The sequence below is a fragment of the Spermophilus citellus genome (assembly GCF_964194105.1).
Source record: "Spermophilus citellus genome assembly, chromosome: 2".
NCBI lineage: Eukaryota > Metazoa > Chordata > Mammalia > Rodentia > Sciuridae > Spermophilus > Spermophilus citellus.
Window position 1 is genome coordinate 240,409,521 of NC_138183.1, and position 12,358 is coordinate 240,421,878.

The window sequence follows — 12,358 nt, forward strand, 5'->3', positions numbered from 1 at the left end:
CTTGATGAAGCATTTGTTTTACATTATATTTTCTATGTCTTATTTAATCATTGTCATATCCAATCTGGTAAATGCATGAAATTGTTTCTAGAGATTCTATATTTTCCAGAAAAACAAACTACCTGAAATGAAAAATGATTGGCGCCTATTGGAGGTTCTAATGGAAAACACCCATTGTAGTTTCATGACTGAGAATATATATTTAACTTCAAAATTTAGTACTTTTTTATGGTTTTTTTCCTTTGCAGATTATTTCCAATCTGTGATGTCCTCACATCAACTGAAACCATGTGGCAAAATAGTAACATAACTGAGTTCATATTGCTAGGATTGACACAGGATCCTCTCAGGCAGAAAATGGTGTTTTTAATCATCTTAATTTTCTACATTGGAACTGTAGTGGGGAATACACTTGTTATTGTGACCATTAAATCCAGCAGGACACTTGAAAGCCCCATGTATTATTTCTTATTTTATCTGTCCTTTGCTGATTCCTGCTATTCAACATCCACAGCCCCTAGACTCATTGTGGATGCTCTCTCTGCAAAGAAAGTCATATCCTACAATGAGTGCATGACACAAATCTTTGCACTGCATTTATTTGGCTGCATGGAGATCCTTGTCCTCATCCTTATGGCCGCTGATCGCTATGTGGCCATCTGTAAGCCTTTGCATTACCCAAGGATCATGAGGAGGCAGGTGTGTCTCATCTTGATTGTCCTTGCCTGGATAGGGTCCTTTATGCATTCCATTTCTCAGACTATCCTGGCCTTGAGATTGCCCTTCTGTGGACCCAACTTGATTGACCATTACTGCTGTGATCTGCAGCCCTTGTTTAAACTTGCCTGCACGGACACTTATTTGTCGAATCTGCTGTTGGTGACTAACAATGGGGCAATTTGCTTAGTCAGTTTAACGATTTTAATGATCTCATACGTTGTCATCCTACGTTCGCTGAGAAACCACAGTGCAGAAGGGAGGAAAAAAGCACTGTCCACTTGCACGTCTCACATCATTGTTGTTGTCTTGTTCTTTGTCCCCTGTATATTCATATATACACGACCCCCAACCACGTTCCCCATGGACAAGATGGTGACAGTATTTTATACCATTGGCACACCCTTCCTCAACCCACTCATCTACACACTGAGGAATGCAGAGGTGAAAAACGCCATGAGAAATCTATGGCACGTTAAAACTACATCAGAAAGCAGGGGATGAGTTGAGAGTCCAATCTTATATTTATACATGTTTAGGATATGAGTGATTCTGTACAAATATTAAATATGATTATTTCTGATGATTGTGAGAATCATATGTATTTTCATATAAGTTTGTGGGTTCTTAATATTTTTTAGATGAAAAGCAACATGGATTCCATGGTTTCTTTCTTTTTTTTTTTTTTTTTCTTACAGAGATGTTGTGGAAATTAAGTCATGTAGTTATAGAATTTATTCTCTCCCTGCAGATTCTCTTCCTTTCCAGCCACTGTGGTTCTAGGGCCTGGCTACTTCTATACATTCTAAATTCATGTGCCTGCTTTCCTTAGCATTTTCTGTGTTTTGACCTCTGACTATTAATGTCCCTGACAACTTTAGTGTGACTCTCTGGGAGTTCCATTCTGGTACTTGTGAGCATGACCTACAAGTCACATCAATATTCACTCTTATCTGATGAGAAAACATTTAGATCATAAGAGCAGTTAAAAATTGTGATTAAACATAAATAAAGTGCAGACAGTTCACTGGGATCTTTTCTTTCTTCTATAAGGCATTTCCAATAGGTAGCAAGTGTCCTCTTGAATACTCACAGACAAAGGAATTAGCTCATGGTATCAAAAGTGCCCATGTCATTTATGACTGGATTTTCTTTGGAAAGTTCCATATTTTCAAGTAAGAGGCTCTTTTCATATTCTAAACTATATATGGTTATTCTAAACTATGTATTTCTTTTACCTTTGTTAAACTAACCAAAACATTATTTGTTAGATTTTTTTAAAGCCACTACATAAAGCCTGGAGATATTAAGTTTTGTTTTACAAAATTAGTGTTCACCATTTGTAGTAAAAACCCTCTAAATCAAAGGTAAATGCAAGTAGAACAGGGGGTATTGTGAAAGCTAAATACAAAACCAGAAGTACAGAGATGCAACATGTTTTCTCAGACTGAAGAGCAGAAAGGTAGAAACTGACATGAACCCCAAAGTGATATGACCTATTTTCTTTGAAGTGAATGATGTTGATGAAATTACCATGGACATTCAGAAATACAGCACTTGTGTCTAGAATATGGGCTCAGGGAGAACCCTCTACTGTTGTGCAAAGCCCCTTTATCTCTCCATTTGTAATTATATGTCCCTTTTTCTTTATTTGTCCTTTTTTATGTCTTTGTGTTGTGTTGCACAGCTTCACAAATTAAAATTTCCATTGGAATTTTCATGCTCAGAGTGGGGAAGAAGATGGGTGAACAGTTGTACCTTAGAGATATAGGCCCTGCATTATACCCTCAAATTTAAATATTCATTGATTTTAGTGCAGGGAATTTTCACATTTTTAGCAACTGTTACCAAATTATATGCTTTATGATTTATTTGTTTATTTTCATATTAGCTATTTAATATTCGTAGTGTTTCAGCAATTGTTATATGTTACAGAATTTTAAATTACACCTTTCACATGTTCTGATCCTATCATACTTTTCTACTTACCATGAACTTTCTTTGCTTTGTCTGCCACTATACCAAAATGAATTCATTATTATTTCCTGCTTTTTTTCAACTCAGTTATCATACTCCCCAGTTTATGACCAAAAGACTTTAAATCAGCATACAACAGTGATGCATCCAAGTCAATGTTTATAGCAGCTCAATTCACAATAGCCAAGGTATGCCCTACAACAGATGAACGAATAAAGATAATGTGGTGTATATACACAACAGAATATTACTCGGCCTTAAAGAAGAATGAAATTATGGCATTTGCTGGTAAATGGATGAATCTGGAGTCAATCATGCTAAATGAATAAGCCAGTCCCCAAAATCCAAAGGCAGAATATTGTCTCTAATAAGTGGATTTTAACCTACAACAAAGGGGGGAAAGAATAGTAGTTTACTGGATTAGACAAAGGGGAACACAAGGAAGAGAGGGGGAAGAGGAAAGAGTGAAATTAATCTGACATAATTTTCCTATCCTTGTATAAGAATATGCCACCAATATAACTGCACATCACCTACAACCACAATATTGGGGAACAAATTATACTTTATTCTGTGTATGTATATCATGTCAAAATATATTCTCTTGTCATATACATCTAGAAAGAACAAAAAATAAATGAAAAATAATGTGTCTTATAATTCAATTGAAAATTCATACCACTATTCACCATGTCTTTCTGCCAATAATGGTTGTTTTAAAGTTAACTCATGCAAAAAGAGATTAATAATCTTTATAGACCTTCTAAATCTTCCTTTGGGTATAAACTGAGGACTGGGATAACTAAGTATGATGTATCAAAATAAAATACATACTATTGTCATGCATAACTCATTAGAAAAACATTTTAGAAAATTATGAATGAAAATCTGAAGTTCAGAAAAATGTATAAATTTCTTCAGTTTGTCCTGCTAATTGTCAGAAATAAGTTTTTATTTTTATTCATGTCTTAGTTATATTTATTATCCTGATTTACTATTATGTTTATTTTATTATTTATAATTATTTGTATTTTTTGGATTGAACCCAGAGGCACTTTACCACTGAGGTGCATCCCCAGTATTTTTAATTTTTAATTTTGAGTCAAGGTTTCATCAAGTTGCTGAGTATCTTGCTAAGTTGCTGAGGGTCCTGCTAAGTTGCTGAGGCTGACGTCAACCTTGCTGTCCTTCTGCCTCAACCTATCAGGTAGCTGGAATTACAGGTGTGCACAACAGCACCTGGCAGGAGTAATGTTTTAAACCAGTTCTTTTAGTCTCCCAGGTGGATCAATGCCTCTACCCTTCTTTAACTCTTAATTCAAACGTTGTGTCAAAAGTGGACAGGTAATGTGGCAAAAGTTTTGAAAATATTAATGTCAAAGTCAGAGGCTTAGATACAATTTCAATTGGCCAAACTGATTAACTTTTCTGGACAACACACATGAGTTCTCCGAAATCCTAATGAGGAGAGCAATTATTATAGCAACATATATGATTATACTTATATCAATTGTATATGATTATATGTATAACAACACACATACACATAAACACATATACTTGGAACATTATATGGATTTTGTCTAAAGTCACACAGTTGGATTATCATAAATGTATCTTTGGACTTGAAAAGTTTAATCCCTGACAATCACAAAGAACCTGCCACATCACATGTACTTGAGTTGGAGAAATTCTGGAGTTCTCTTACATTGGGAACACCTTAAACCATGGGAGTGCATGTGATCAATAACCAAAATTTAAAGAAAACAGTGTTCTGCAACATTCCATTATAGATAATATGATGAGGTGATCAAAAACCCAGAAAAGAAATTGAGAGAAGGTTTTTGGATAATTAGCATGAAAACTAAGAGAGTATGATGTGACCCCAAGGTCAAGTGAAAATGTAAATGTCTTTAGGGAAAAAGGAGGGATAATTTTTGTGAAAGCCTGAATTCATCAAGATGGAAGATGCTGACTACCTTCATAAGAGCAGCTTCAGTCACCTAGGACAGGTAATGGTGGAGGGAAAGATTTCCCCTTAAAATACAATCAGGATGACAAAAATCAGATGCAGTGAGTACAGAAGAGGAGAAATCAGAAGTGAGGAAGGAGGGGAGGGGGCATAAGAACAAAAGATGTTTTGTTTCAGAGAGTTTATTCAGAGAGTACATTTAAAAAGAGGACAAAGTTATGGTTCTTATACAAATAAAATATATGGAAGATTTTATTTAAGTCAAAATTTAAGGTAGAAATCAAGATACTATGGTTAGTTCAAAGAGAACACAAAGTACAACAGATTTTTAGGCTGATAAGAAATTACTAAAGGGCTGGGGATGTGGCTCAAGCGGTAGCGCACTCGCCTGGCATGCGTGCGGCCCGGGTTCGATCCTTAGCACCACATACCAACAAAGATGTTGTGTCCGCCGAGAACTAAAAAATAAATATTAAAAATTCTCTCTCTCTCTCTCTCTCTCTCTCTCTCCCTCCCTCCTCTCTCACTCTCTCTTAAAAAAAAAAAAAAGAAATTACTAAAATGAAATTGAGAATGGCTAAAAAATGGACATAATTGGTAAACACACAGAGGGGAACAATCAATAGACATCCTCTCTCCCAAACCCCCACCACCCCAGGAAATAATCTGCATTTCTATGGACATACTTGATTACCATTGCTATTATTTTCTCTTAATTAATGTCTGTGTCTGCAGAATTATAACTTACTTTCCACAAGGGCAGTGAGGTATGACTAGCCTCAGTGGAAGAACTACTTAAGACATTTCCCAAACTGCAAAGACTCAGCTCATTATTCCTGCAGCTTTTAGGCATATATCAATGATCCAGCAAAGACAGGGAAACTGATGAGGAGATGCCCCTGTGAGGTGAAAGGGATGAGCTCCAGGGTACCAATACACTGCTTAAAGATAGAAATTGCTGTTATTGTCTTCACACTTTTGCTCCATATGTTTTAAAAATCCCTCTTTAATATGTTTATTCTAATAATAAGAATAAGATAGAAATATTTGTTTTACTTTTGAAATTTTATTTTTTAAATATAGGTACAACTTCTTAAAGAGGCAAAATGCTTCTTGTCCACTAGAATGAAGTCTTCCCCATCTGGGCTGTGATGCTGCCCTTTGCTTATGTGCTGCTTAGGGACCACTTAGGAGTCTCAGGATATTATGGTGTTATGCTTTTATATGCTCCATGCATCTTAGCAACTCCCAACATTCCCATTTTATTTAGTGTTCATTCTGTATTTGCCTGAAAATAAATTATTTGCCATTCATTAAATATCACGAGTTTTGTAAGAACTTTGAGTTCCTCCACAAGCCTAACCAATTTTTCTCTGAGGCGTGTCTTATATTACATGAATTTCTTCCAGTGTGACATTCAATTGTCCTGAGCAAAATATTTTACTTTCACCGTGCAAAAAATCAAAACAGAACACAGCACTTATCCAGTTCAGATGATATTTTCTGCTTGCCACTCCAAGAGAAAAATGCTCATTTCACCTCTAACAGAAACCTAGTAAAAACATGTGAGTGCTCCTTTCTTTCTTTCTTTCTTTCTTTCTTTCTTTCTTTCTTTCTTTCTTTCTTTCTTTCTTTCTTTCTTTATTTTAATAATGCAGGTGCTCTAGTTTATGCTCAGGAAAGTCATCATTTAATGGTATCTTTTCTGATCAAAGCACAGCATGAGGCAATAAAATAACATATGTGTATCAAGCAAGGTGTGCCATGATTATACCTCTCTGTTTTAAAATATCATGTTGTCCACCATCTGGATGGTTAGAAATCAGATCTGTAACCAGAAATGTGCCCTCAACCACTACAGTGCATCATGCTAGAATTAGCAGATAGGTGCAATTGAGTTATATATGAAAGAGGAGAGGAAGTGACTTAGAACAAAACAAGAGGTTTCCTTGGGGCCTTTGAAAAAAGCTTTGGTCTTGGGAACATAAGAATCTCAAGAATGCTGCTGGTTATTATCAGAGTAAAACATGAGTGTTTGGGGAAATATTGTGTCCCACATCTTTGAGAATATTCTTAGAGTATAAGAGAGTATAATTACAAATTCTGGTTGTTTTTTATTTACTTCTGGAGGCTAGAACTGACTTCATTGAATACAATCATCCACAATACTGGTTGTAAGGACCCTTAGTATTAATTTGGGTTGCACACTGTCTGGTCTATTGCCAAATACAAAAATTAATCACAGAGCCAACAGATCAAATAGAGTAAAGGCAATATGTACTGAAAACCTCGAAAAAAGTTACAGCAGAGACAAGTCCTGCGTACATCCAGAAAACAATAAATAACTTCTCCAATATTATCCTACATATATGCTTGCTAGGTAGAAGATGATTAGGCAAGCCTTATGCACTTTGAAGGTTTCAAGGTAGCAATAACATTTTCAAGAAGCTGTGTGGTGAAATGCAGGGAAGCCTTTCAGTCTATTTTCTTTGCTTCCCATGATATGGCCCCATAATTTTTTTATGGCATTCTTCATCTCCGTGTTTCTTAGTGTGTATATCAGAGGATTGAGCATGGGGGCAATGATAGTATAAAAGAGGGCAAATACTTTGTCTTCTGGTAAAGTAGTTGCTGGTCGAATATAAATAAACAGTAAAGGGGCAAAAAACAGGACGACCACAGTGATATGTGAACTGCAAGTAGAGAGGGCTTTGCGGCGATTCTCTGCAGAGTAAGACCTGACAGTACATAAGATCACAGCATAAGATATCAGCAGGACCACAAAAATCACAGTGCCCATCAGTCCAGAATTGGCGATGACCAAGAAACCAATTTTGCTTGTGTCAGTGCAAGCCAGTTTCAGCAAAGGATACACATCACAGAAGTAGTGATCTATTTCATTGGGACCACAGTAGGGTAAGAAGACGGCCAGGAGAAACTGACCAAAGGAGTGGAGGAATCCCCCAGCACAGGAGGCAGCAATAATGATATCACACTTCTGTCTGCTCATGATGACAGTGTAGTGCAGGGGCTTGCAGATGGCCACATAGCGGTCGTAGGCCATCCCTGTGAGAATGAAGACCTCGATGCCCCCAAAGAAGTGCATGGTAAAGAGTTGTGTCATGCAGCCAGTGTAGGAAATGGACTTCTTGGTGGATAGTGAGTCCACGATTAGCTTGGGGGTAACAGTGGAGGTGTAGCAAAGATCTGAGAGTGACAGGTAGCTCAGGAAGAAATACATGGGCTGGTTGATAAGTGGACTCCAGGTGATGGAGATCATGATTAGCAGGTTTCCAGTCAAAATTGCAATGTAACAAAGTAAAAACAGTAAAAAGCAGAGAATCTCTAATTCTTTTTTCTGAGAAAGTCCTAAAAGAATAAATTCTGTGACGTTATTTCTATATTCCATGATCCAGATGCAGATTGTAGTCACCTATAATTAGATGAATGATGACTTGTTGAATGCATTGAAATATGTTGATATATCATATCATCCTCTGATTTGTAGTAGAGTATGCTGGAAATGATTTAAAGGTTAAAGAAATTTTATTTTTATTTATGAAGACTTTCCTACATTATGAAGACTTTTCTGTATTGTCAGTTTATTGAAAATATTGTTACTAAATGTCTTAGGTAGATGGGATAAAGACTAGCATTGTAGAATAATGGAGAATGATACTTATAAGAGCATGTATTATGAAACCTAATGATATTATAGTCCAATAGGACTGTTGAATTGACACTTTTAGTGGGAAAAAAATCACATCAGAGATTAACTTTTGTTTTTGCTATTGAGAAACCATCTACAAAATAAAACATTGAGTTAAAATACTACAGAAAAACAAATATTTGAAGTCTAATATGTACATAATATTTTAAGTGAGAAACTCCCTGCTGTATATCCTATGAGAAAGTATCCTACATAAAAAATCAACAATTTTGGGATATTTGGGACTACGAGGAATATGTGCATGGCTTCTCTTTTGCTTAATTTACAAATGTGTTTAACTTACATGTATACTTAATGTCTCAGTAAAGAACTATGCTTTACATCCAACTAAAGCCACAATTAGAAAGGAAAATTATCTTCATTTCCAAAGCATTTTCAAAATAATTGTATATTTTGCATTCAGCTAGGTATTTGAGAACAATAGTAGCAGGTTCAGTTTGGATTCTAGAGTCTTACCTGATGTCTCATACCCCACTCTTATACAAATTTACTTCTTTTCTTTATGTCTATAAATTTTTCAGCTTTTTCTAGTCAGCCATCCTGATCATGGATGCTCAGTTCACTCCCTACATGACTAGTTTTTGTCTCTTGGGCTGGCTTTTCTCATGATCTTTCCATTATTTTTACCTCCTTCTTGTCACTGTTACTAAGTAATGCAGAACCAAGTTTACTAATTTTTCTCTTGTTATAAAATACCTTAGGACAAATCCGTAGCTACTCTTGGTAGAATTTCAGATGTGATCAATTGGCTGAGGAAGAGCTATTGAGAAACAATCTTTAATCATTCACTCAATCACACCATCAATACTATACTTCAGCTACTTAAAACACTGAAATTATAAGCACTAATATATATTAAATTTCACTTTTAGTACTATAACTTTTCTCCTTCAGTAAAGTTATCATTCAAATTTGTGTACAAAACGAGAGAAAAATAATTCCTCCAGAGTATGAAAGTTAATGTTAATTGTGACAAAACTACCTTTTGGCATGTATTATCGGGCACAGTCAAGAGGGAGCTCTTATAGTGTTCAAATAAGACATTTCAATCTATTAACTATTGCCTTTACGCTTTTACAATGAATGCCAATAATTTAAAATAGTTTAGTCATACTCTAACTAAAAATGTTAACAACCTTCTGATTTAGAAAAACTAAGTTACATTTTTCATTTCTGTGTGGTCCTTTTTTCACATGTAATTTGCTGAATGAATTTTACCAATTCACTTTTTCTCAGACCTTTGCCTGACCCACAGGCTAAGATTCTTCTTGACCTAATCACTGTACTTCACTGAGACTTTTTATCAAGTAGTAGACAAAAGTGTGCTTTAAATCCCAAGAGAAATGCCACTATGCTCACCGTGTCTTCTTAGGCCAAAAATGGAAAATAAATATTAAAGTTAAAGTTACCCCACAAAATAACTCAGGACATTTTATAATACAGATTATGTTTTTGATATTTCAAACAAAACACAAAATTATTTACAAGTGATAATCACATATTCAATCTAGTTTAGAAAGCAGAGGATATTAAAAGTAGCTATCACTTAATTTACTTATAAATATTACACAAATCCATGTGTTGCATGAATCCAAAACTTTAATCTGTGTTCAGGGATTACTTGAAGTATTATATTCTCTATTTTTAGTTATTCTATAGAAAACTAAGAGAATATTTTATTCTATGAGAGTAATTTTACATTTTCATATTTTTAAAACATATAATGTCCTGTTATAATGAGATATCTTTTAAAATAGTGGACTATTTGGGTAACCATACCAATCTTAATCTCATCTGACTGTATAACTTCCTAACTCAGTGATTTTATATATGCTCTATCCCTTTTGTGTACTTCCAATAAACAATAAATAAATGTTAAGTGTTAAAGTAGATTTTTAATAAACAATATGCTCTATAGCTACACAAAGGAGTTTTACTCAGTTATAAAGAAAAACAAAATTATGGCATTGCCACTAAGTAGGTGAAACTGGGGAGCATCATGCTAAGTGATGCAGCTCAGACTCGGAAAGTTCAGGGTTGACCTTTTCTCTCAGATGCAGAAGTGGGAGCCAAATAAGGGGGAGAAAAGGTGGGGCACACCATGGAATGGAAGAGGAGATCCGAGGAATGGAGAGCAGGGTTGATGGGGAGGGGGTGGGAGAGTGAAGAGGAGGAGCACTGGAATGAGGAGGACCAAATTATGCTCTGTGCAGGTGAGAATCCCATCTTTATGTAGCCCTGTGAAGTAACCATTTATAAAAACAATAAAGAGATGAAGGAAAGAGGGGGAGAGAAATGGGAAGGGAGAAGGGGGGGGGGCAGGGAGGAGGTACTGGGGACTGAAATGTAAAAAACTATATTCCTTGCATGAGTGACTATATCAAAATGAACCCCACCATTAAGTGTAACTGTAATATGCTAAGTAAAAAAAAAAATGCATTAGGACTGTTTTTTTTTTTTTTTTTTTAAGTAGATCTTTAAGAATATCCTCAGGCCTGACCATGTGTAAGGAGGGGTCCAGCAGCTGGCATGACGGTTGTTACCTTCATTCCAAACACATCAGAATAAATTTACAGCTACAGCCTCAGGTTGTTTCCTTCTCTATTAATGATGATGAAGTCTTCTAATCCTAATGATACAATCAAGAGGCCAAATATCAAGAATTACTTGCACATAAATGGTACCTAAAAGTTTTCAAAAAATATTCATCAAAAGTATCATTAAATTTTTACTTTAATAATAAATTCTAAAACTTTAATTCTTACTTGTCTACAGAAAATGATCAAGTGTGGATTACTTAAATAAAATGAACCCTATGTCTGTTTCACCAGGTATTTTTTAAAATCTCAGATACGTGTAATGACCCACAATTATAACAGTTTCAGAAACATGTAATAATTTCAAGGAACAAATATTAATATACCTCACTATTCAAGTAATTCTTAGGAATCCTGAAGGCAGAACTCACCTGTTTTCTAAGGAAAAGTGGTTCAGTTTGTTTCTAAAACAGTTTTGAGTCCTGCTCCAGTTTTATCTTAACATTCAACAAGGGAAGAAGTGGTGTCTTCATCATTCCCATATGCAGCTATTTTTTACCCCTCTTCAACCTCTTCAAATAGTTCATTTGTCATAGTCTCTGGGGAAAATGAAAACAACAGTGTATGACTCCTGTTTGAGTTCCAAACAGCTTTACCTGGGAGATATTTAACCTGTAAAAATTTATTGCACTCTCTGTGAATCTGAAAATCCTCACTGGGATAATTTGACCAAGGTGAAAGTGACCATTCCTAAAAAAAAAAAAAAAAAAAAAAAAAAAAAAAAAAAAATACTTTGTTTAAGGTCTAAAAATACTGCTATAAATCAAGATCACCCCCCCCTTAACGAATATCAAGAAACAGATAAGATCAGCTTCCATTTGCTATTGAAGTATCTAAGGAGAAAACTGATTTTCTGGAAAGAAAGGACCTAATGCTCACCCCTTTGCAAAAGAGAAGAAAAATAGAATGAGCTGCACTGAGTTGTTAAAAAATGTAGAGAAAATAATAGCACTGTCTCAATTTATCTTTTGTGAAGGATGCCTAATACTTGGCAGGCATCTCTTATTATTTAATACAACTTTTAAAAAGTTAATGCAATCTACTATTCTCCTTTTCTTGATGTTCTTGGCTATTCATTTTTCTGCTAACATTTCATGTAAGGACTCAGCTATAAACCTCATCCTTCTAATGAAACATAGACAAAGTCTTTTTTTTCTTTTTTTTTTAATTTCAATGAAGTCTATTTCTTATCTATCACATAAAAATTATATATTTATGGTTTAGTGTGATATTTCAACACATGTAGACATTATGTAATGTTTATATCAGATTAAACATGTCTGTATCCTCCAGCGTGTATGTTTTACAGTGAAAACATTCAAATATTTCTTCTATATAAAATATGAAATATGTTGTGCATTATTA

General features: G+C 34.9%; 2 protein-coding genes across 2 annotated transcripts; one reads left to right on the plus strand and one right to left on the minus strand.

The window, feature by feature from the left end:
• Positions 1 to 288: 288 nt before the first annotated feature.
• Positions 289 to 1,221, plus strand: LOC308639059 (olfactory receptor 4C11-like; the record flags this gene model as incomplete). Its single annotated transcript, XM_081277028.1, has 1 exon — positions 289 to 1,221. One exon carries the CDS (start codon positions 289 to 291, stop codon positions 1,219 to 1,221), a length of 933 nt encoding a protein of 310 aa, XP_081133154.1.
• Positions 1,222 to 7,106: 5,885 nt separating this feature from the next.
• On the minus strand, positions 7,107 to 8,075 carry LOC308641831 (olfactory receptor 4P4-like; the record flags this gene model as incomplete). Its single annotated transcript, XM_081280417.1, has 1 exon — positions 7,107 to 8,075. One exon carries the CDS (start codon positions 8,073 to 8,075, stop codon positions 7,107 to 7,109), a length of 969 nt encoding a protein of 322 aa, XP_081136543.1.
• Between the last annotated feature and the right edge of the window lie 4,283 nt (positions 8,076 to 12,358).